This window comes from Melozone crissalis, unplaced genomic scaffold (genome assembly GCF_028551555.1).
Source record: "Melozone crissalis strain CALT ecotype California unplaced genomic scaffold, PUWL_Pcris_2 ptg000009l_1, whole genome shotgun sequence".
Taxonomy (NCBI): Eukaryota; Metazoa; Chordata; class Aves; order Passeriformes; family Passerellidae; genus Melozone; species Melozone crissalis.
In genome coordinates, this window is record NW_026535787.1 from 19,892,364 (window position 1) to 19,918,598 (window position 26,235).

A 26,235-nucleotide genomic window follows, 5' to 3' on the forward strand; every position below is an offset into this window, starting at 1 on the left:
AGAGAGGTGGAAAGAACCTGTTTATTTGACTGGCACAGCACCCCCCCGCACACAAAATGAACAATACCCGATGACACTGCTCTGAGAAAGATGACAAAATCAGAAAGTCTCTTTTGGGGTGGTTGCTCTGCTCTCAGTCCCTCCGGCGCTGGGCCAGCTGCTGCAGCCAAACCTTCAGTGTTCCCGGGTCCCAGTCCGGAGCAGGTTCGAGATGGTCACAGGAACAGGAGAGGAGAAACAGTCCGGGAAGGAATTTGGACTGTTTAGCTAAACTAGCTAATAAGCAGAAGCAAAAGCGAGAGCAGAAGCAAGAGCAGAAAAGCAAGCAAGCAAAGCAGCAAGCTGCAAGCTAGAAGTGAAAAACAGCCCAATGTACTGCTCATTTCTGTGTCCCTGATAAGGGAAACCCAAACAAAACTTCCACTCTTCAGAGTCGATCTTAAAGGCACAGAATAGATAAATGAGGATACAAGCATCATAACTCCACCCCAGGACAAATGGTAATTTTCATAGAGTGGGTATCTGTTTAATATTATATTTTATATTCTGGGAGGCATTAAGTAGTTGCAGCAGGAAACAATAAAGCAAGTTAATGTAATGTGTCTGCCTCTAGGTGTCAGACACTTCTGCCTTCTCAAAAAACCAGGATATTTGAGCCTTTAAAATCCACAGACCAGTGCCAAGGAGCTTAAAACTCAGAAGAGCACAGAGCCCTAAAACTGCGTCAGGTCCTGAGAGGTAAACCTGGAAACAAAAGGCCCATAGTACAGAGAGCAAACACCTTCTAACAGTAGAAATGGATGGAAACATCAAGGGATGAGAAAAATTTATGAAAAAAACCCAACAAAACCAACCAACAAACAAACAAACAAAACCCAACAAAAAGAAACAATGGTTAAATTCAATCTGTCATTTCAATGTAATGGAAATGAGGTACCCATTTCTCTCATTGAGTGTACATGTAACACAGGGTTCACTTCATGGGATTTAACTACATTTAGTTTCCTTTCTATTCTCGGTCTTCATTGTTTAGCCCAGCTATATGTTTACACTAATTTTCATCAGCTGCTTTCCCTTGCAACATAGTTTGTTCAAAGAGCATTTTTGTAAATATTCTCCATATATATCTATACACATTTCCTTTCCACATTTAATCAGTGCCACCAATAAATTATGTATTGTGGCTCTCAGGATGATCTTTAACAGCCTATCAACTATTTCCAAGGCATTTGTAATGCTGCCACATTCAAATTTAGCTTTATTCTTTTGGTGCTTTACCCTCCCTCTGCTTAAATAAGAAATCAAACAACCCAATTTTTTTTAAACAAGTTTTGGGTAAGTTTTCAAATGACTACTGAATCCTTACATAAAAAAGCATGTTCCATATTGTTCCATCTTCAAGACATTAGAGAAAGACCTACATAAAGTATCATATTGTCCTAGGTTGACTATATGATGCTTTTATCCCCAGTCACCTTTTTCTGTTTATGCTGAATAATAAGTTTTGCACCTTTAAGACTTGTTGCAGAGAGTGAAGGGGGCAGAGAAGGAGCGCGCAGTTTGTTTTCAGACACTGCACTCACTCCTCGACATTCCTGCTCCAGACTGTGTTGTCTGCGGATGGACGGACGGTGGGACAGAGCTCTCCTTTGCTTTTGGTTAGTTTTAGCTGGCTGAGGCAGAGAAGTTCCCTGGACTGTGGTTTTTTCCTTTTTCCCTTTTCTTTGGAGCTGTTCAAACCTGCTCTGGACTGAACACCCAGGGGTGCACCGGCAGCTCACACCTGTGGCCACCGGGCCGGGCCTGGCCTGCGACATTTCCAGCACTGAGGGACTGATCAGAGACTGAGTGAGCTGAGCTGCTGCCTGGGGAGGGACTTTGTGAGTTTGTCATCTCTTTTGGTGCAGCAAGGGGTTTTATTGTTTAATATTGTTTAGGTTTTAGTGTTTAATAAACAGTTTTTTCCACTTTTCTCCAAGGAGGTATTTTCTCATGGACCGGTTGGGGGGAGGGGCCAATTGAATCTGCTTTCCTAGATGAGCCCCTTTGGGGTTGTCTCCAAAATTTGCCCTGAATCAGGACAAATACATCTATTGGCGCACAATTCGTGGCTTGAGAAAGTGGAAAAAAGCTCTATTGATTGGATGTTGGTTGTGCTTGCTCTGTAGTGAGTTAAAGCAGTCAGTAGCCATTTTGCTTGAATTCGTAATGTCTCTTGGGGTGGAGGCCTTCATGTGGTTCTGGTCTAGAAAGGTTTTTTTTTGAGGTTTCAATACCTTTCTGATCACTAGGATTATTGTACCTAACACATAATCTTTACAGTAGAGGGGCATGGATTGGAATAGCTGTTGTGCTGGCCTTGGTGATATGATTTATAGGGCATTTACAAAGATACTGGAGTCTGTTTATGATATTTATGGTTTATGGTTTCTTTGTCCTACCCTGCATCCCAGTTCCAGTAGTATGTTTTGGGAATTTATTAGTAATTTCACCCAGTTTGTTAGAGGAGGAGCAGGAATGAGGCTTTCCAGCTTTTCCTTTCCATCTTCTCCTTCAAATTTGTTATGTCACTTTTTGAGAATGTTCCGTTTCCCCTGAATGCTAAAGAGACTGTCTTTCTGGTATTTAATCTGGTAAGCTTCCTCTATATGATCTGCAGCTTCTCTAGAATGAGGGCTGAGATGTCCAGAGGAGCCAATGAGACCCCTGACTCAGAAGCAGACACAGGTGTGGAAAATCCTGAGTGGTGTGGAGAATGGGAAAATATAGGCCAAACCCTGAAGGAATTTTCTGATCCTGTAAACAGGGATTTTCCATGTGAACAAATCCAGACCCCAGCTGAGGTGGGGAAAAGTGCCATGATGACTAAAGAGAAAAGGCTCATTGCAATAAGAAAGAAAAGTGCCATGATGACTCTAAAGAAAGAAGGCTCATTGCAATAAGTTGGGCCCTGGCCTATGCTTATCACACTCTGTTAGATACTGTAGGGCAGCAGACAGAGGCAGGGGGGCAGGGAGATAAAGCAGCAACTACTGCAATCACTCAGGCTGCAGCCAACACCCAGGCTCGAAGCCAGCAGATAAACCAGATAGTGAGCCTAAGCCACTGGCAGTTGCTGCAGGAAAAAAGCACACAATCAAAACGAATCAGCCAGTGACCGATGATGATGATCCAGGGGAAGGACCTTCAACACAAACTGATACAAAAGCTAAAGTTATCCCAACTGACACAGCATCAGAAGCCACTATTGAGTCTTACTCCCTGAAGGACCTTCGTGACCTAAGAAAGGATTACACTCAAAGACCCAATGGATCTCTAATTAGCTGGTTAGTCCATCTCTGGGATGCTGCAGGCATTCTGGACAGTACTGAAGCGAGGCATTTGGGACCCTGTCACAGGATCTTGTCATTGACCAAGTAATCATGAGGGGGGCTAATCCACACAGCCTCTGGGCATGGGTCCTGGGAAGTGTAGCACAAAGGTACGTGTGTGCAGAAAATCTCTGCATGCAGCAAACCCAGTGGAAGACCATAGAACAAGGGATTCAACGCTTGAGGGAAATGGCAGTGGCAGAGATTGTCTTCTCAGATGACGTAAACACTGTAAATCCAGACTTGGTACCATGCACGTCTGTGATGTGGAGAAAACTTGTACAACTTGGGCCACAAGAATACGCTTCTGCTTTAGAATAATGAAGCGGGATGATGGTGAGGAGACTGTGCTGGATATGGCAAAGAAGCTCCGAGCATATGCAGATGCTGTGCATGGCCCAACACATGCCAGAATCGCAGCAGTGGAAAGACGTCTGCAGAAATTAGACAAGATGGAGGAGAATCACAAGAAACTGAGGGAGGAGATTAAAGAGGACTTTCTCCAAATCTCGGCAGTACAGATCAGAGGTTCTGGTACTCAATGCAGACATTCCCCAGATGAGAAGGTACACCCCACGAGCTGAGCTGTGGTTGTTCCTGCGTGATTGCGGAGAAAACACAAGGAGATGGGATGGAAAACCTACTGCTGCTCTGGCAAAAAGGGTGTGTGAACTGAAGACTCAGAGAGGAAGTTCCAAAAGGGAAGCAGCTCCAGTGGCCAGTAACGAACTGTCACATATGATGATAATGACAATATTTTCGATCCCCTGGAAAGAACCTCCAAGACATATGCCCAGGCAAAGAAGGATAACCAGGCTTGGAGGGGCCCTGCCTCTAGCCAGGTAGAGGCTAGGGAAAACGGTGTTTTTTGGACTGTGTGGATTCGTTGGCCTGGCACATCTGAACCACAAGAATATAAAGCTTTGGTTGATACTGGTGCGCAATGCACATTAATCCCACTGAGACATGTGGGGACAGAGTCTGTTTCTATTGCTGGTGTGACAGTGGGATCACAGGATTTCACTTTGGTGGAAGCTAATGTGAGCCTGACTGCAAATGAGTGGAAGAAACACTCTATTGTGACTGGCCCAGAGGCACCATGCATTTTAGGCATAGACTTCCTCCGAAGTGAGTATTTCAAAGACCCAAAGGGACTCAGATGGGCATTTGGAATAGCTGCTGTACAGACAGAGGATGTCAAGCAATTGAATACCTTGCCTGGAATGTCAGAAAACCCATCTGCAGTAGGACTTCTGAAGGTGGAAGCGCAATGAGTGCCGATTGCCACTTTAACAGTGCACCGCCGACAGTACCGAACGAACTGAGATGCCGTGATCCCCATCCACAAAATGATCCATGAGCTGGAGAGCCAAGGGGTGGTCAGCAAAACCCACTCACCCTTCAACAGCCCCACTTGGCCTGTGTGTAAATCTGAAGGAGAATGGAGATTGACTGTGGACTATCGTGCATTGAATGAAGTGACTCCACCGCTGAGCGCTGCTGTGCCGGACATGCTGGAACTCCAGTACGAGCTGGAGTCCAAGGCAGCAAGGTGGTACGCCACTATAGACATTGCCAATGAGCTTTTCTCCATTCCTCTGGCAGCAGAATGCAGGCCTCAGTTGGCTTTCACCTGGAGGGGAGTGCAGTACACCTGGAACTGACTGCCCCAGGGGTGGAGCACAGCCCCACCATCTGCCATGGACTGATCCAGGCTGCACTGGAAAAGGGTGAGGCTCCAGATTATCTGCAATATATTGATGACATCGTGTGGGGGAAGATGGCAGCAGAAGTGTTTGAGAAAGGAGAGAGGATCATCCAGATTCTCCTGAAAACCGGCTTTCCCATCAAGAAGAGCAAAGTCAAGGGACCTGCTCAAGAGATCCAGTTTCTGGGAGTGAAGTGGCAAGACGGACGGCGTCAGATTCCCACCGATGTCATCAACAAGATCCCAGCAATGTCTCCACCATCCAGCAAGAAGGAAACACAAGCTTTCCTAGGTGCCATAGGTTTTTTGGAGGATGCATATTCCTGAGTACAGTCAGATTGTGAGCCCTCTTTACCTGGTCACCTGTAAGAAGAATGAGTTCCACTGGGGCCCTGGTCAGCAACAAACCTTTGCACAGATCAAGCAGGAGATTGCTCATGCGGTAGCCCTTGGCCCAGTCAGGACAGGACCAGAGGTGAAGAACGTGCTCTACTCTGCAGCTGGGAACAGTGGCTTGTCCTGGAGCCTTTGGCAGAAGGTGCCTGGGGAGACTCAGGGTCAACCACTGGGATTTTGGAGTCAAAGCTACAGAGGGTCTGAAGCCAACTACACTCCAACAGAGAAGGAAATTTTAGCAGCCTATGAAGGAGTCCAAGCCAGCTCACAGGTAATAGGCACTGAAGTGTTATAGGTAAAAGGTAAGTTAAATAAGGGTATAGTTCAATTATATTGTATTAATTATGTTATATTAATTGTATTATGCTAAAAGGGGGGGGCTTATTAGAATGTGCTAAGAGAAGGGTCCAGGGTTTGGTGGAACAGTGGTCTGGCGGGGCAAGGTGAGGTCGAAGATGGATTGGATGGAAGATCTGACCAATCATTCGAAGCCCTGCAGAAACAATTGGTCCAGAATGAATGGCATTAAAGACCAATGAGAAGCCTGGAAATGGACCAATTGTCATGCAGATCCAAAATGGACCAATCCTGGACTCAAAGTAGGCTATAAATGGGGAGGAGTTTGGTTGGGTCAGGGTTCTTCTTTTTGGATACTTGTTTTTTTTGGGAAGAACCCAGTGCACTTGTGGTTAGCGCACTGTTTTGTTTTTGGCTCGCGGTGTGGGTGCCTGGGCTTATCCTGGGTACTCCATTCCTTGTAGCTATTTTGATAAACGAGAACCTCTTTCTCTGGAGAAAGTTTGGCCTCGTTCATATTCATAACAGAAGCACAACACCTCCTGGCACCCTGACTACCGGTGCTGGGGTGGATGTTCAAAGGCAAGGTTCCTTCCACTCACCATGCCACCAGTGCTACATGGAGCAAATGGAGCAAGTGGATTGCTCTAATCACACAGCGTGCCCATATTGGCCACCTGAATCACCCTGGGATTCTGGAAACAATTAAAACTGGCCCGAAGGTGAAAATTTTGGTCTCACTGATGAAGAGGAACAAGAAGTGACACGTGCTGAAGAAGCTCCACCATACAACCAACTGCCAGCAGAAGACACACGCTACGCTCTTTTTACTGATGGTTCTTGCCACATTTGTGAGAATGAAACAAAAGTGGAAAGCAGCCATATGGAGCCCCACATGACAGGTTGCAGAGGCCACTGAAGGAGAAGGTGGATCAAACCAACTTGCTGAGTTCAAAGCTGTTCAACTGGCCCTGGACATTGCTGACAGAGAGAAGTGGCCAAAGCTCTACCTTTATATTGATTCTTGGATGGTAGCCAATGCTCTGTGGGGATGGCTGGAGAGGTGGAAAGAGGCTAACTGGCAGCGTAGAGGAAAACCAAATTGGGCTGCTGCTGTGTGGAAAGACATTGCTACCAGGGTAGGGAGGGTAGGGAGGCTACCTGTGAAGGTCTGCCATGTAGATGCCCATGTCCCCAAGAGTAGAGCTAATGAGGAACACTGAAATAATGAGGTAGACCAAGCTGCAAAGATAGGGGTGTCCAAGATAGACCTAGATTAGGAACACAAGGGAGAGATATCCCTAGCTTGATGGGCCCATGATGCCTCAGGCCATCAGGGTAGAGATGCCACCTATAAGTGGGCACGAGACCAAGGGGTGGATTTAACCATGGACAGTATTTCTCAGGTTATCCATGACTGTGAAACGTGTGCTGCCATCAAGCAGGCCAAGCAAGTGAAGCCCCTGTGGTACGGTGGGCGGTGGTCCAAGTACAAGTATGGGGAGGCCCGGCAGATTGACTACATCACACTGCCCCAGACACGCCAGGGCAAGCGCTACATGGTAGAAGCCTCCACTGGATGGTTGGAAACCTACCCTGTGTCTCATGCCACGGCCCGTAACACCATCCTGGGCCTTGAAAAGCAAGTCCTGTGGACACATGGTACCCTTGAGAGGACTGAGACCCATTTCAAGAACAGCCTTATCAACACTTGGGCTAGGGAACATGGCATTGAGTGGGTGTACCATATCTCCTACCATGCACCAGCTGCAGGCAAAGTGGAGAGGTACAATGGACTGCTAAAAACCATCTTGAAAGTATTAGGTGGGGGATCTTTCAAAAACTGGGAGCAGCATCTGGCAAGAGCCACATGGTTAGTTAACACCTGAGGCTCTACTAACTGAGTGGGCCTTGCCCAATCTGAGCCTTTGCAGAGAGTAGATGGAGACAAAGTCTCAGTGGTACATGTCAGAGGTTTGTTAGGGAAGACAGTTTGGATTAATTCTGCCTTGAATACAGACAAACCCATTTGTGGGGTTGTTTTTGCTCAGGGACCAGGTTGCACATGGTGGATAACGCAAAAAGATGGAAGAACACGATGTGTACCTAAGGAAGATCTGGTTGTTGGGTGAGACGTATGCGTAAGTTTTTTTTTTTTTCTTTACTACCGTTGTCTAAATAGCTGTATATTGGATGTATAATGTATGTGTTTGTAGAGTTAGAATATATATTAGTTTTTAGTAGTAAGCTGATGATAAGGGGTGGAATGTCCTAGGTTGACTATATGATGCTTTTATCCCCAGTCACCTTTTCCTGTTTATGCTGAATAATAAGTTTTGCACCTTTAAGACTTGTTGCAGAGAGTGAAGGGGGCAGAGAAGGAGCACGCAGTTTGTTTTCAGACACTGCACTCACTCCTCCACATTCCTGCTGCTGGACTGTGTTGTCTGCATATGGACGGACGGTGGGACAGAGATCTTTGCTTTTAGTTAGTTTAGCTAGCTGAGGCAGAGAAGTTCCCTGGACTGTGTTTTTTTTCCTTTTTCCCTTTCCTTTGGAGCTGTTCAAACCTGCTCTGGACTGAACACCCAGGGGAGCACCGGCAGCTCACACCTGTGGCCACCGGGCCGGGCCTGGCCTGCGACATTTCCAGCACTGAGGGACTGATCAGAGACTGAGTGAGCTGAGCTGCTGCCTGGGTAGGGGATTTTCTGAGTTTGTCATCTCTTTTGGAGCAGCAAGGGGGTTTATTGATTAATATTGTTCAGGTTTTATTGTTTAGTAAACAGTTTTTTCCACTTTTCTCCAAGGAGGTATTTTCTCCTGGACTGGTTTGGGGGAGGGACCGATTGAATCTGCTTTCCTAGAGGAGCCCCTTTGGGGTTCTCTCCAAAATTTACTGTGAACCAGTTAAATTCTTTACATATAGAGCAAGTTACAACCAATTCCAACATAAAAAGAGGGGCTAGGTTCTAGGTTTACACTGTCTCAGTAACCTTATCTGTTTTTCCATTGTTCCTTAAAAAAAAATTTATAGCAAAGAGAAGCAGTGTAAAGCTTTTTTTTATTAACTGTAAGCTTAGCATTCAAGTACCTCTTCAATGGAACAGTGAAGAATGAGTAAACAAGAGGAAATATGGTGGAAAAAGCAATACTGTTTGGAAGGTTAGAAGAATGGAACTCAAAACACATGAGATCAGGTAGCACCATTGACATCTTTATAAGTTGAGGCAGATGTATTCCAGCAGCAATTATTGAATTTGATAAATCACTGCACATGTACCTGCCTAAACATACCTGGTCCAGCAGTTAGCATCATTAGGAGAAACAACAGACTTTTGCTTGTATCATACTTCTAAGAGTCTGCTGGCTCACATGGTGTAGGAGGATCAACTCTAAAACTAGCACCCAAAACATGGCATTGGTAGAATCTTATCTTCCAACACTTAAAAGGTTTTCCAAGAATGACCTCTTTAAATTATTTCAAAGTAATCTTCACAAAGACAATTTTGCTGTGTTGAATCAACCAACTTACTTTCCCTTACCTGTCTGAGCTGCATTGAAGTTGCTGTTTAGAAGTCATACCTAGATTCAGAACAGGTCCAAACCACAATTCCAGTTGACTTCAAAATTACTTTAGAACAGAAAACAATAAATTAATTATGCAATTTCTCAATACTAGTGTATCAAGAAATACTGGGAAATAATTACCTCAACAAATCTAAGAGGAAGATAGCTCATAAAATATATTCCCTACAGTGCATCCATGTCTGGAAAAGGAAGAAAAAAGAACGCCAAGAGCATTTCTAGAAGACAGTATTTTGCTACTGTCATGGAAAAGACATGCAATATCCAAATTATGAAGGGTGGAATGTGTGTGCAGAAGTTCGTATTGCAGAGCTTCACTAGAGCTGGCTTCTTGTCCTAAGAACAATACTTAAGATAACAAAATTCTGGTTCTAAGAGCTAAAATAAAACCCTCCTGTATGTCTGGAAATAAAGTAAAGCCAAAGAAAACCAATTTCTTCCTTTTCTGAAGCTCAGAAAGCTAGGGGCAGTGCTGATAAAACAGCAAGTACCTGATCTGACACCACTAACACAATCCCCTTGCCAAGAAAGGACACAGCAGTGAAAGCCTGTGGGACCCTCATACCTCATTCTCATGGATTTCCTCATGCAGATATACAAACTCCTCCTGAGAATTCACATATGTGAAATAAAATGTTGAAGGCAGGTATTTGTTCAGAACAGTTTTTTATTTAGAACATATACTGTGTCATGTACAATTTTGTCAAAACACAGAATGCAATTATCAAACCTATAAAACAGTATAAAATTTTATTGAACAATGAACTCTGGAAAATTTTAACATTAACATTGCATAGCAGACTCAAGTCATACTATATAGCAATGATTTTTGGGTCTGTACTGATGCATTCAAAAAGAATGAATAGGCAGCCATTTAGGCTATTCCTTATTATTATTAATAAAATAAGAATCAAAGCTTATCAGCAAACAAAAAGAATACAGATCACACTGTTATTACAAATACCGTCAAATATAAACCTATTAAACAGTATAAAATTTTATTGAACAATGAACTCTGGAAAATTTTAACATTAACATTGCATAGCAGACTCAAGTCATACTATATAGCAATGATTTTTGGGTCTGTACTGATGCATTCAAAAAGAATGAATAGGCAGCCATTTAGGCTATTCCTTATTATTATTAATAAAATAAGAATCAAAGCTTTTCAGCAAACAAAAAGAATACAGATCACACTGTTATTACAAATACCGTCAAATATAAACCTATTAAACAGTATAAAATTTTATTGAACAATGAACTCTGGAAAATTTTAACATTAACATTGCATAGCAGACTCAAGTCATACTATATAGCAATGATTTTTGGGTCTGTACTGATGCATTCAAAAAGAATGAATAGGCAGCCATTTAGGTTATTCCTTACTATTAATACAGTAAGAATCAAAGCTTATCAGCAAACAAAAAGAATACAGATCACACTGTTATTACAAATACCGTCAAATATAAACCTATTAAACAGTATAAAATTTTATTGAACAATGAACTCTGGAAAATTTTAACATTAACATTGCATAGCAGACTCAAGTCATACTATATAGCAATGATTTTTGGGTCTGTACTGATGCATTCAAAAAGAATGAATAGGCAGCCATTTAGGCTATTCCTTATTATTATTAATAAAATAAGAATCAAAGCTTATCAGCAAACAAAAAGAATACAGATCACACTGTTATTACAAATACCGTCAAATATAAACCTATTAAACAGTATAAAATTTTATTGAACAATGAACTCTGGAAAATTTTAACATTAACATTGCATAGCAGACTCAAGTCATACTATATAGCAATGATTTTTGGGTCTGTACTGATGCATTCAAAAAGAATGAATAGGCAGCCATTTAGGCTATTCCTTATTATTATTAATAAAATAAGAATCAAAGCTTATCAGCAAACAAAAAGAATACAGATCACACTGTTATTACAAATACCGTCAAATATAAACCTATTAAACAGTATAAAATTTTATTGAACAATGCTCTGGAAAATTTTAACATTAACATTGCATAGCAGACTCAAGTCATACTATATAGCAATGATTTTTGGGTCTGTACTGATGCATTCAAAAAGAATGAATAGGCAGCCATTTAGGTTATTCCTTATTATTATTATTACAGTAAGAATCAAAGCTTATCGGCAAATAAAAAGAATACAGATCACACTGTTATTACAAATACCATCAAATATAAAAATCCAACTTGGCCATAAATTGAGTATGAAGTGCCCTGTTAAAAGGGACGAACCTTTTCCCAGAGATTTGAACTACAATGAAGTATAAATCAGAACTATTTGTGTATTGCTTACATATAATTATACATCCTTGCTTCTAGGAAGAAGAAACAACACTGAATAAAACCCAACCTATATAAAACTTTTTTAACTGTAACAGTGCATTAATGCTTCTTGGTGAGCTTTAACCAGAGAGTTATCCAAGGCATTCCTACAACTGGTCTTTCCCATCAGTGTAGCTTAGTTTTCTGTAGACTCTAAGGAAAAAAAACCCAAAACCTTTGTTTAGATGACAGAGTAAATTACACAAAAATACTGTATATTTGCTGAAACTCCAGTGAACAGGATGAAATTGAAACAAATTGTCAAAGCAAGGTATCTGAACATCTTGACTGTCAAGAGCAGCAGGGCTCCTTGTCTGCTTTCCTATGTGCCTTCACATGGAGAGAAAGCTTTTCATGCTATGTAATTTTAATCTCTCAGTAGTGCTACTAGATCAATCTAAGTTATGTATATCTATTAAACTTTGAGATGTAATCTTGGAATGTATTCAGAACTAGATAAAAGGTAAAGATATAAGTGAGAACACCTTGCATATTACTTAAGAAATTGCATAGATTTTCTCTCCTATTTTGAACTAATTTTGTTTACGTCTGACAATTAAGTATAGCAGTAAAGCTCTAGGACAGCGTTCACACAGAGCTGTTATGAACATTTATGTTATGTTATTAGTTATGAACATTTCCTTTTCAGAAATCTCTTTCATAATCATCTTCTAGATAAAGGCAATCTGGGTCCAGATAGAAAAACATTACTCTTTTTCTTTTCACAACCATTCATTAGAAAATAGAGCATTTTTCCACATGGCTTAGGCATTGAATGTCTGAGGGATCTGAAGCCATTAAAAAGCTTCACTGCTGGGAACCATAGAAAGCTAAAAATATCACACCACAGGCCTCAGGAAGCTTTCCAGCTCACAGTCTGTTTTGGCTACAAATCAGCAAACATGTCTTTGTGTAATTAAAGAAGAAAGAAATAGATTTTATTCCAGATGACTTGGAAAAAAACTCTGAAATCTTGATTTCTCTACTTCTAGGCATTAAATAAAGAAAACCCATTTCCTTTAAAACAGTAACTAATCTAACAGGAATGGCTGTTTTGTATGGGGAGACAGGATAATGTAGTGAGGAAAAACAAAAGGGAATCAAAGAACTGAGATGATCTTTGCTCAGTTAAGTGGGCATACTTAACATCACAGAAACATCCTTATATACTCATCAGCTTGTCTCCAATCTTTCATTATATACTAAATAATCAAAATATAATCTTTATCAATATTGTATGTATTTGTAAGCCTCTAAATTTCAATTCCATCTTTGCTTAAACTGAAACTTGATTTCTTTACATCATTAAACTTCTTTTCTGGGTAAATTCTCCATACAAGTAGTTTAAAAAATGCTTTCAGCCTTCCTTTGACCTTCCAATTCAAACATGGTCAGTTAATGCTGATACCAGCCATATGATGATCTCAAGCATAGTGAAAATATTTCTTGACTGAGCTTGGGAAGCCAGCATAATGTCTGGTGAAAAATTACACTTATGGCAAAAAAGCATGTAAAAATGTTTTGGTAAATAAAATCAGGAATTTTTTAGAAAGCTTTTAATGATTTAAAAATTTTTGGAATATTAAATGTTTGTAATTAAAAATTGAAGAGATCTGAAGCTTGATACTCCTTTAAAAGTTACTTATTTTCTATGAAAACCAGACATTTTAGGCCAGTATTCAGGGAACTGGAAAGAGTGTCCTGCTTCCAGAGATCTAAGTAGTACACTGCCAGTAGCGATAATAGCAGGAGGAGAGGATCTCTGATATGTTCCAAACAGAGCTACCGCTTGTTCACTCAGAGCCAAAATGTAGCTAATGATGCCCATCTGCACAGAGGCCAGCTTTGGCAAGTTCTTTTAAATAATAATATGCTGCACTTCTCTCTGAGAGGACTTGTCAGCTTAAACACAGAGCCACGATCAAAATAATTCCGCAGCATATCTAAAACAATAAATGCCTCTATAATGAACACCAGATGGGAATTACAGTAGGTATTCAGTCAGGTCATCTTACTGTCTTGTGCTCAGCAGCTCTCCTTGCTGGAGCCGGGCCAGTTTTGACCACAGACACTTGCCTCTCAGTGTTCAAGTCTGCAGCTGTGATTAGCTTGGGCTCTCCCACACTCATTTTCATTCTACAAAATTATGCATGTCATCTCCATATCTTTAATGCAGGTGTAGAGGAGTAAGAATTCATTTTGAAATCTCTTTTAAAAAGAGGCTATTATTACCTTGGGTGATGCTTGCTCACACTTCTGAGAGAGCTGCAATTCTCCTTTGCCCCAGGCAAACCAGAGTGTGCACCTGCAGTTCCAGATTCTGGTATGAAAAGGGCAGGAACAATGCTGAGTAGCATGAACATTACAGAATGTTGTTGAAGTATTAGCCTATTTAAATGTTGGAAGTACTTCAATGGGCAAATTTCCTTAAGAAAATACTGTTGCATGAATTAATAAAGGGTCTGAAACTAACCTTGCAGGGAAGTGCCAGAGATACCAAGAAAACTTTGTTGTGAAGAATCATGAGATCCAGAGCCCTGAAAATAAAGAAACAACATATAACATTCACTAAAAGATACACTGTTTCACAGTTTGCCTCAGAAATTACTGTGAATTGAAAAGAAGTGTCTGATTTAAATCAAAAAGTTAAATGATTCTTGTGAAACACTATAAAGATTGTTTTACCTTGTCCATCTATAAAATTAATGTCATTATTTCAAAAGGATAACTCCATAACTAAGTCAATATTTGAGGTCATTTTTTCCAGTGACATTGTCTATTAAAATGGAGTAAAAACTTTCATTTATACCATTTCAAATTTATTAAATATGGAGAGCTTCATCACATGGATCCAGAAGATCTGACATCCCCAAGCCCCCAGAGCTGTAAATGATCCTTACTGACCAAAAAGCACCATAAGTATGCTACCCTTAGTTAAAACAGCTTGCAGCTCTAATCCATTCTTAAGCCCTTCTCCAAGTATCTAACAGTGCAGAGTTTTTTTTCCCCCAAGCTCCTTAAATACCTGACAATGAAAGTTGCGATCAGCAAAAAAGCTGGGCTTGCTACAGTTGTATGTGCTCAAAAAATCCATGCCACTTGTCTGAAGATTACCCTCTTTACTGTGGGAAATCTCCTGACATTTGCTTGAAGAAAAACAATATTCCGGTATAAATTTCAGTCGCTTTACTGGTGAACAAAGAGGATGGTTTTGAAAATTTCCCGCTCTTTTAGCACTGGAAATTGCAGAATAAGTTCTCATAGGAGAATTAACAAGAGCATTTACAGTTTCAGGCATCTGTATTTCTTCATATTTCCTGAAATTTGAAGCTCTCTGAAGCCCAGGAAATTTTGGAACAGACTTCCCACACAGTTCCTCGAATTCTGTATCACGCTGTTTAAGGGACCTCTCAGAATCACTTAGATTACTCTTCACTAATGTTCCTTTCTCTTCATGGCTCTGTGAGTTTAAAAGAGGTCTTGTCAATGTCAAAGGCTTACAGTATTCCCCAGAAATCACTCTGTAGTAGAGTTTGTCAAATGCAGCATCTATTTCTTCGTCCCTCTTTGAAGAACTCTGCTTCCAGGAGGAAAATGACACTTTGTGCTGGAAAGAAGTTATTTTTTGAGGATATATGAACCTAGTATTTGTTGATCTTGCAGGAGAAAAATTTATGGTAGATATAGAATTGTTTCTATTGCCATGGGAACTGCAAGCAGATGAACACAACTCTGAGGTATCAACACAAAAGTCCGCTTTCTGAGTCTTACTCTCTTTTACAAGATGAAACGCTCTTGAATCTGAACTGGCAGTAGATGTTATAAAACTGGGTTCTGAGAAAAGTTTGTAAGTAAATTTTTCACCTTCTATGTATTCTGAATTCTTTGGTGAGGCAATAGTCTCTAATTTATCTTCAACTAGAAATGTCTCTCCCATTCTATCCATAACATCAGGAAAAGCAGTATGTTTGCAGACTTCTTGACTTTTTCCAGATGCCAAATGTTGTTCTAAACTTGAGTCAGAGTAGTGCACTTTGGTTTCATTTGTATCAGCACAAGCATAAGGTGCCAGAGCAGATGAATTACTAACGGGACAACTGTCAGAACAGAATTCTCTGCTTTCATTTCCAAAAGTTGGATTTTGGTTGTCTTCACTTCTACAGCTACACATGCTGTGGAATGCCTTCTTTGGTTTCCATTTACAAGATCTGGACTCTCTCATTTTGTCTACAGTAACATTGAGCTTTGGTCTTCTAGAATGCCATCTCTTCGACCTTAAGTGTCCAAACATGTACTTCAACACTCTTCTCTGAGAATGCTTTGTCATAAGGTCTGTAAGTATCGCTACCATTGCTGGATATAAGCCTGAAAAAGCTGTACTGCTCAAGGAGCATCCCTCATCTGCAGACTGGCATCCTCCAAGGATACTATCACATGAAGTCATGCTCAGTTCTGGACAAGGTTGATGCCTGGGTGAGGCTACTGTATTTGATGGAAGGGGAACAGCAGAATGTTGCAACTGTGGATATTTGGATGAAGAACATTCATTTGAAAACTCTAGCTTCTTTCTGCAAACACCAGCTTGATTGCCTATTTCATAAAAACCAAAAACCAAACAAAAAAACTACAGTGAGTCAAAAAAAACCCCCAAAAACAAAGAAAAAATCCAAACCTATTAAGGCACTTACAATATTATATTTTATAACTTCAAATAAACTGCATATGATTCAGATAAAGTTAATGATTATTAAAAAAAACAACCTAATACACTTCTAATCATATGGACTTCACATACTAAAGAGGAAAGAAGTTAAATGTTGGAAAACTGCATTATTCAAATAGCATAATATGCAGATATTCACTGTAGCAGAAGACTTCTTTGCGATTTTGTCAAACCTGGTCAGAAGTAACAGCTTTATCCAAAAGGTTTTGTTACTTATTTGCTGTGCTCCTTGAAAGCTTTGTACTTGGCTTGTAAAAGTGCAGCTTTTGTTTTCTTAAATCATGATGAAAATATTGCTTTCAGTAGTTGTTAAGCCTAAAATATTTATACTAAAACTCATAGGATTGCAACGAGACTGAGAAGCTTCTGACCAAAGTTCGCCGACAAAGTACAACTTTGACTACCAGCTGCCAGCAGACCCCAAGCCACAGTATTACATTCCTTCAGTTTAAAATAGGCAGAACTAAAAACCACTGCTTACAGTGAGCTAAATGTAGCTGAATTTTAAACTATGCATATTAGTTCCTGAGGCTGCATGAGAAAAGTTGGAGTTATACAGACAATTTATTTGTTTCTGTTTTCAAAATAGATTTTGCCATAAGAAAAATCATGTCTGCCTTTCCTTTAAAATCCAGCCTATTGAAATTTTAAGATGGATAAATAATGCCTTTGTTTACAAGAAATTAAATATTTCACCGAATGAATTTCAATAAAACCATTTTTAAACAAATAAATTTGACCAACAGACAAAAGACTTAATTGTACCACGCAGTTCTTGCCCTGGCAAAGTTGAACGATGACTTTTTGACGAACTTGGAGTTGTTATCTGAAAAACATCAAAAGAAAAAAACAATCTAACATTCTGAGCTTTTTGCATGTTAAATATATCATCAGAACCTTACTTGTGACTTCCTTGCCTCTTGCTGTTCTGGGTCATGTACAGTTATGGCCTTTTAAAGGCTCAGCCAAGTTCAGACAAAATGGAAAACATCTAGTCTAAGGCTTCAGTAGGAAGTTTTAGGAGTTACTAGTTTATTCTTGGAAAGCTATTCATCATTTTTTCAACTTATACATTACATGTCATGTACTAATCCCTACCCCAAATATAAGAATTTATCCATGCATATATATCTACACACACACACACGTGAGTAATCTACACATCTCTGGCAGCTCCAGCAGAAAAGAGAAGCTCTATTCTGACACTTCACCTCTGACCTTCCTCACTCCCCAAATCAAAACAAAGCTAATTCTTTTTCTTTGAGCCTCTACAAAGCTCAGATTCACACTTTTAAGAAAACTGACAGCTCAAAGATCAACCTGCACATCAGGGCTCCAAGAATAATATATAAAAGTAAAAAAAAAAAGGGAAAATACATTTCTAAAACATTTACTCTGTTTCTTACATTTCATAGCTCTCAAACCCCCAGATCCTACAATATCTACAAAGACATCAAGCAGAAGAACAATGGGAGAAGCACAGAGAAGTTGTGTCAGAATGCATTTAACTGCTGCCCAGTTAAAGAGCTTTTATTTCATCCTAACTAGCTAATAACTTAGAATAGGAGAAATATCATACCGTTATCCATTTGGGAATATTTCTCTCATCACCTTGTATTATCACATCCGTGGGAACTCTTTTTTTCTTCAGTATTTGTCCATCATCTACATTCAGATTCTTAGAGGAAAACAAAATTATTAAAACAACATAGAACTTATTGGCACAGGCAACTACAAACTGATTATTCTGATTTACTGCAAACTAGTGTTCTTCAGATCAGAATATATGCAACCTGCATAAAGTTATTTCTAATGTACACATTTTAAGCAAAAAACTGCCTCCCCACGTGCCCCCCAGCAAAAAAAAAAAAACCCTATAATTGCATAGAAGGAACTATCTGTGAAGATATATGAAAAGGGATAATAAACAAGAATATTCAGGGAACAGCAAACACTGCCTTAAAGAGCCTCTGATAAAGCCAACAAAAATTCCAAACAAATAAAGAAAGGAGAAAGAAATAAAGAAAAATGGTTACAATGCTCTGACAATGACACCTGCAAATCTCTACTTGTATTCCCAACATCCTGTGGGAAGCCATATACAAATTAAGGTCTGTTCTGCAACGACCCTCAATGTAGAACCTCAGGGAATTTTGTAATAAAAGGCAATTCATTAGTCAAACTGTCACTTTCTGAAGCAGATTCAATTAGCTGTTGTCAGAGAGTGGACACCAGCACAGTGCTAGACAAGTGAGGAAAGTAAATCCCATTTTTGGCACCGCTGTTGGAGCAAGCAAACCACAGGATTAAAATGGCTGCACAAACACACAGTGCATGTTGTATTTTTCCTCAACACTGTAAATAGTCTGGCTAGCCCTGACCATAATCTAGTTTGGGAAGCAACAGCAGAAGATTCCAGCCTGCTTTTGTTATGACAGCCATTATTGCTCATTTACCATGTCCTTCAAACCATGTTACCTACCTATGCTAGACCCCCTGGTGAACGACCATTCTTTTTATAAGCATTTTCACCTTAAGATCCATCTGGTGTCTCTTTTTCCTTAGCTAGAAAAGCCTTTCTCAGGGCTGCCTGCTGATGCAGTACACTGTAGGCCTTTCTCTGGCCCACTGGTATTAGCAAGACAATAACATCACTTGTCATTGGTCTCTGTGACACTAATTATTGAACACCTCACCTGCCAAAAATGTGCATTAAAATGCAGATGATATCAAGTCTTCTGCTGACTGCATCAGCTCATCAGGCAGGTGTAAACATCTCAAATAGTTAACAGCTTCTATTGGATCACTACATTCTATTAGACACCCCAAAGTTTTACCTTGAGACGAATTCCTTCAAATTTTCTTCCTACGGAGGCTACATCACCACCTTCTTCACCTGCAATTTGAAAGTAAATATTAAATCAAACATAGCTGAACTCAAAACAGAAATGTTTTTAAACACACACTGTGCAAGTTATTGGCTAAACTGTTTTCATAATAGAAAACAGTTTTCTGCCCTATAACTTTAAACTGTATTGCATTTCCATTCCAATTCCAATTGGAAAGCATGGTTTGTGGCTCCATAAATGACTGCAGCAGAGCAAAGGAGGCTTAAGAAAACTTGTTTGCCATCAGTTCATGACAATTTATATTAAATATTTCAGGGAGTGAAACATTTTTAAAGCTCTTTCTTTTGTGGCTCTCTAAGATTCATTAATCATTAGTGAACCATCCCCACTACATTCCTAAATATGCCAACAGGATTTTCTCTCACGCTTCCTCTTCGTAGCTTCCTGTTGCCAAGACTACCTCAGGACTCACAAAGTGAGAAATAAGACTTGAGAATATGAAAAAGCAAGACAGACACTGGTCACTCAGTTCTAGGTACTCTATTCTGTGGGTCGTTTGGTGAATGAAATGCAACAAAGTATTGTTTTCCTCGATGTAGGCAGACCTTCCAATTCATTATTAGCTAAAATCAGTCGTCCATGAGAATCAAATATATGACTGCATTTTCAGCCCTGCTTTCTGAACTGCCCTGCACTCACCAGAGGGAAGGAGAAAGGAGAGGGGAATAACCCTGGGAATCGTGAGTGAAAGAAATCTTGGTTACGGTACTACCACATCACTGCCTCGTCATACTACTCTTAAATTGCTATTTCTCTTTCTGCCATACAATCTTCTTCCTCCAGCACAACTGGGCACAAACCTGTCAGATTGCTTCCTACACGTTCATCCACATGAACAGACTGGACTGCTACAGAAATGGGCGCTTCCTGAGATAAAGGGAACAACTCCTGTGTCACGGAATGGTTGACCCCATCACATCAATTATAAATTATTAACAAATAGCTTGCATCAGAGCATGAGCTGATTTGTATACAAGTGGAAAATTCTTCTACGTGTGAGTCCTCCAAAATCTAATTTTAGCATATCTTCAATGTGCTGGCAATCATACTTTCAAATCACTGGATCTTCAGTAATTAGCAGTGGGCCTGGGCACAGAATGGAAAACTAAAAGTATTCTCTCCAGGGAATCCAAAAGTGGTCTTCAAGGCCAAAAGGGAAATTCAGCAACACCTTTGCACCTCAAAGGCAGAACAGAGAGGAAGAAAGACAACTTCCACCTTCCTCTCTCAAAACTATGACCTTTATTAAAGAAAGCTATTTCACAGGAGGTGCATCCAAAACACTATCATTCTCTATCCCTTTCTCCAAATTAATTCAGTCCTCTGTGGTAGCATCCTGCTGAATATAAGCAGTTGTAAGATTTACTCTGCCAAGCTACTTCCTGAGAAAGCAAGAAATGGTAATCCTAATAACTTTCCCTATTAAGGACAGACTTGCAGGCCCAGGTGAGAGCTGCTCCACTTGACTTTTACCTGCTGTAGACAAGCTTTGCACACTTTCAACTCAAAAATAGTGTTTAGTACCTGGAAGAAACTCTGCCTTCCATGACTAGTGTGAAGTATTCTATATGAATACTAAAAATGGAGAACACCTGCCAAAATTAAAACTTTAGTTAAAACGGCTAGACCCATTTCTTCCCTTAAGTTAGCGTGCTCTATTGGTAAGCTTTTATGTATCAAAAAGCCACCAAAACCAAACCAAGAAAAAAAGGCCCTGAAAACACCCACCCAACTACCAACAGCCAAAACACCACATATCCCAAACACCACAGTGCAATCAATTTTTTATGGGAAGAATCTAAGGTCTACATCTTACAGGATTTGGAGATAGCTGGAACTCACAGGTTTCCAGAAATCCTCACCACATGCTTCGCAGACCATTCGTAAGAGGAGGAGGAGAAGCTCATAATCATTTATTGGATGCTGCTATGAAAATACCAGAGTCTGAAGCACTCCACACATTTATCCCACAAGAGCAAAAGGCAAGGGAACTTACCAAGAACACCAAGCTACAGGTGTCTCTGAAATTTTTTTCCCAGCTTTCATTGTGCAGGCTGAGAAAAATGGCCTGCTTTCTAAATTGGCTGAAATTACTTCATCATTCAAATGCTTATTTGAAGCTATCCTCACAAATGACAGTAGGAAACATTTCCCTCAACAAGGAAGAAATGCCCAGCCTCAGAGGCAGCTATGTGGATGAACAAGCTAATTGAATACCAGCATAGGGAAACCCCAAGCTAACCATACTCTAGTACAACTTCCCTTTCAGCCACTAACTGCTGGCTACTGCCCAGCCATAGCCACATCTATGAAAAACACTGCATGTTTTCATTTGCTCAAGAATCAAACTGTTGAATAATACCAGGCATAAATATTTTCAAAAAGTCAAAGGCAGCTCCCAGTAACTAATGCAATCAAATAATTATTTGGGAGTACAAGGTCAAAACCTCACTCTCTCCCATTCTCTCAACAAAGTTCAATAAAGGGTAGATAAGCAGTACATGAAAAAACCCACCTGTATCAGATGTATCTGCACCAGAGCTCTCAGAAGATTCCTTAAAAGCACATGAAAGGAATTTTAATACCTGGTAGCTTAAACTATATTTCATTAGCCCATGGAATTTTCTGCTTTCACTACTTGCTCAGTCTTTGGGGGGTGGTGGGAATGAAACAAATGTAGGTGTATTCCACAAATTGTGACCAAATCACACCATCTTTATTAACAAGTCTATACACAAACTTACGTTGAGTCAAAAGAAGCTATTCCAGACCACACAGATTGTACAAATAGTCATTTAAAAAGTTAGACCCACATATTGCCTAACTAAAAAGGCACTTGATGGTGAAGAGCCCAGATCCAACTGCTCGCTCTCCTCCTTCAAAAAAACCCTAATAAAACAGCTGAAAACCAGTACAGATATTGTGGCACAGGACCACCGGCTCATAAATGATTTCTTAGCTTTTGACTCCACAAATACATTTTCCCAAAGAGGCCAACATAGGACAGTTGGGGTTGGAAGGGACCTTAAAAATCATCTAGAACCAACCCCCTCTGTGATGGCCAGATTGCTCAAAGGCTCACCCAGCCTGGCCTGCAACACTCCATCAAAAGAGATGCAATGCAGCACCCATACCTGGTGTGCTGGTGAGTCCTCATCTTCAAGACCGTGGCTCCGCTTCTCTGATATTTCGTAGCATGAATGGGAGAGGAAAATAAAAACTCTATTACTTTCATAATACTCAGCCTCTCTTCCTATTTCTGTTTTCAATTTCTTTTATTTTTCCCTCTATTTGCATCCTATCACCAGTGGCTCTAGTATTTGGTTTCTATTTCTCATTCCCTCTGGTCAAGCACACTATAATGAAACACAAACCAAAGTACTCCAGCACACTTTTTGTCACTGTTGAACAGTGCAGAAAACCTGTTTTGTGTGCTTCATGGTCAAGGCACTTGTGCATATCTTCTGGCATGGTGTGTGCTACTTTTACAGCAGACTGCAATATCGTTGGTTGGCTCAAGCAACTTTCAAAATTGTCTCTTCAGCATTTGATTATTGCAAAGTAAGTCTATTACTCTGAACTTCTTTGCATGAAATTGAAGATATTCCACTTCTAGCCCTAATGTGTCAGACCACTTTTCTCAGTGGTCAATCCCACCTGCTATCACGTAAGCGTTAATTAATTCCTTCTTCTGTTAATTAATTAAATAAAGTATACAACCAATAAAGTGCACAGGACAAGTCCTGTAATAAACCCGCCATGTTTCTCCCAAGTTTGGATGCAGACCACTGATAATTATTCAAAGCACAATTTTCCAACCAGTGGCTATAAAACCACTCTCTCATCAAATTCAACAAGCATGTAACTGGAAGGCTCTGGCTTAAGGTTGTAACCTTCTCTGGAAATTAATCTTCATGATTTTGGAAAACACTACTGTAACACCTCCTTAACAACATATTCTTTTAGAAGCCAGAGTGCCTCTTCCAAACATATCTGGATTGGGAACAGATGGCATTAAAAGAACAAAGGAGTGTCCAGTTGAAATCCCTTACTGAGCAAGGTCTATGAAGCACCACAAAGCCCATTTCGTACCCAAAAACTCTCAAGGAAAAAAAGGCAATTTATGCGGCTGATATATGACCAAAATATCACTTCTCTGGGAGGCTGAAATTTATCCTACCTGCTCTTCCTTAACTGAGAGCTGCCATATATGAAAAAAAAAAAATAGTCCACCACTCAAAGGACTGTCACATTTGAATCAGGACAACTTTAAGAGGATGCTGGACAAGCCACCCAAATAGGAAAACTTAAATCTAGCAAAATGCAGAATTGTGAGTTGGAAAAAAAACAACACTAGGTATATTCTAAGGCGAGGGGTCCATTGATAGGTATTTGTTTAATGTTCAGGCTTAACAGCAAAACCTTTATGTATCCTAATTTAAAACACTTAGGTCTACTTAAGAGTAAGTGAGTAAATAAAATCTGTACATTAGCATTACATCCATGGTCAGACGTATCTGTTTTGGGCTGAGGGTTTAAGGTGTATGGGCTGCTTTGATTTTTGGGTTTTTTTAAGACTAACAGCAACCAAAACCAGACAGTTCAAATGCATTCATGTGTCTTTGTGTTTCAATTAAACAGAGCCAGAGCAATGTATGGTTTTCTGAAGCTGGAAAAATCAGCAATATTCTATTTTTTATGGAATATATAAATATACACAGGAAAATACAAATCTACTCAAGCTTACGTTGTTCATAAGAAAGTTGTTCATCCAACTTTCATATTTAGTCAGAAATTGCTTTCCTAGGATGACTTGAAATAAAGTAATACATTTCTCAAGTAACATCAGAAGCTGCAAAAACACATATTACCCATTTTTCTGCCTTTCTAGGTCATCTGAAATGGAGTACACTAAATTTAAACTTACAAAGATCACGACTTTCTAGCATTTAAGACAACCATGCAAACTCCTTTCTGTAAGAGCTTCTAGGATATTCAGACCATGAAGTAGATTTGTAAAGATTAGCAAAATATTTATTCTAAGTAACTTTAAATACAATATCTTTGAAAAAAAATCTAACTTTCTTTCCATGTGTTATCAGAGACTATAGCCACAGTTTTAAATGACTTTGCCTCATTAGCTAAATGGAACAAGAAGTAAAGGTCAGGACCATCTGAAACTTTTTGTACCAGACCCTTCTTTTCCATCTCTACATTGGCATTTCTTAGGCTGATTCAAAGCCTGTATCTGACCACTCTATGGACAAGGTTTTTGGCAGTGCTGTGGAGGAAGACTGGTGCTAGGCAGTGCTTTGTCCTCTTGTGCTCCAAATAAAAGTGTTTTAGATCAATGACATAAAATCTTAAGACATTTCGCAATAGATTTTTTTTAACAGAAACACTACCTGTGCTCCTTGGCTTTCGAGTAATACGCTGCAAGAGAAAAAAAAAGTCACAATAATCAAAGAATAGCAAAATAATGTTATCCATCGTATTTATTACCTTTGCTATAGCCCACCACTACAAATCCATTACATTTTCTCAGGTTTCCCCTGGCCTAACCAGAAAAGCCACAAGTATCTCGTAAAACTTCCCTGATCATTCACTTTTTCCATTCCCGTTGCTGCTAAAGTCACTGCAAGAACATACCTGCACCCACAGAAGAGGCTAAGACACAGAATTTCCCTCACAGTCTTTTATGGATTTGGTTGGGAAACCTGGGCGCCAATGATTAGGGGACTGTGCACAAGGCATTACCAGGAGTGGAAAGGGAACCCTAAATACAGCCTCTTCTTGGTCTCCGTTAATCCACTCATGCTGCCTCAGACTGAATTGCATTCCTCATCATGCCCTCACTCTGAGTGGGGATCAGAACAGCTTCTGTGTTACTGCCAAGGCACGCCATAGAGGCCATGGGTTTACCTGACACACTGACCGGTGAGACTGCAAAGATTCTTTAATTAATCTGGCATTATTTCACAGGGGAAAAAATACAGAAACCAAAGATGAAACCAGAAACCCCTGCTGAATCATAGAGCTGACTGGCTGAACAAAGATCAATTGATTCAATGCATTAACTGCACGGAATACATTCTGATGAGTTCCGAAACTACACATTCCAAACAGACTGCAATTGAAAGAAAAAATTTCTCCAGGTTTACAAGTGGTGCTAACCACTGATAAATAGTCATCTATTTTAGCCAGATGCATCAGAAACATCTTCAACTATACTACAACTCTATTGTAAAGCAAATGATGACCTCCTCAATACCTCTGAAAATATTCTATAGTATGGCAAGGTTAGAATATAATCCTGTCTATCTATCTCTTTATCCATCCATCCACAAAGAAATATTGCTGCATTTTGGCTGCATGGTAGAACTGTACTATTAAATACCGTAAATCCTTTCTTCCCAGCTTTAACGTCTTTCCTTGACATGGGGTCCCATCGTTTAGGTCCTAGAAAAAAACAAAAAGTAAAAATATTACCACTTATCATAATACCATCTATACTGATTATCACTCTAACAAACATTTACGAACGACATATTACAGAATAACAAAACATTAGCAAATCTGAACTGTCTACCACCACATTTGTTGAAATAGAAATTTAAAGGAAAACAAACCTTTTGGAGAATATGGCAATTCAAGCTGAGAAGTCAGGCAAGACAAAAAAGAGCATCACATGCTGAGTCTAACAAGACTGAGCTAAAATCCAAAGAGCCCCATATTCAAGCAAGAGGAGAAAAGAGACAAAAGATTTTAGGTTCTAGATTTTAGTCGATGAATGCAGACTCCATGGGATCTGAGGTTAGTTAAAGCCATAACTAAGGCTCTACGGGACCGAGATCCATACTCCTTCCATTTTGAACAGAGATCACTAAC

General features: G+C 39.9%; 1 protein-coding gene across 1 annotated transcript in view; it reads right to left on the bottom strand.

Annotated features, from left to right (window-relative positions):
* Positions 1-26,235, bottom strand: part of LOC128933311 (uncharacterized) — a 78,115-nt gene that overhangs the window by 37,811 nt on the left and 14,069 nt on the right. The window contains exons 10-15 of the mRNA XM_054270239.1: positions 19,276-19,334; positions 18,018-18,116; positions 17,204-17,264; positions 14,741-16,305; positions 14,189-14,252; positions 13,948-14,035 (exon numbers count right to left, since the gene is read on the bottom strand). Coding sequence (XP_054126214.1) covers positions 13,948-14,035; positions 14,189-14,252; positions 14,741-16,305; positions 17,204-17,264; positions 18,018-18,116; positions 19,276-19,334 — 1,936 coding nt within the window. The remainder of the gene's footprint in view (positions 1-13,947; positions 14,036-14,188; positions 14,253-14,740; positions 16,306-17,203; positions 17,265-18,017; positions 18,117-19,275; positions 19,335-26,235) is intronic.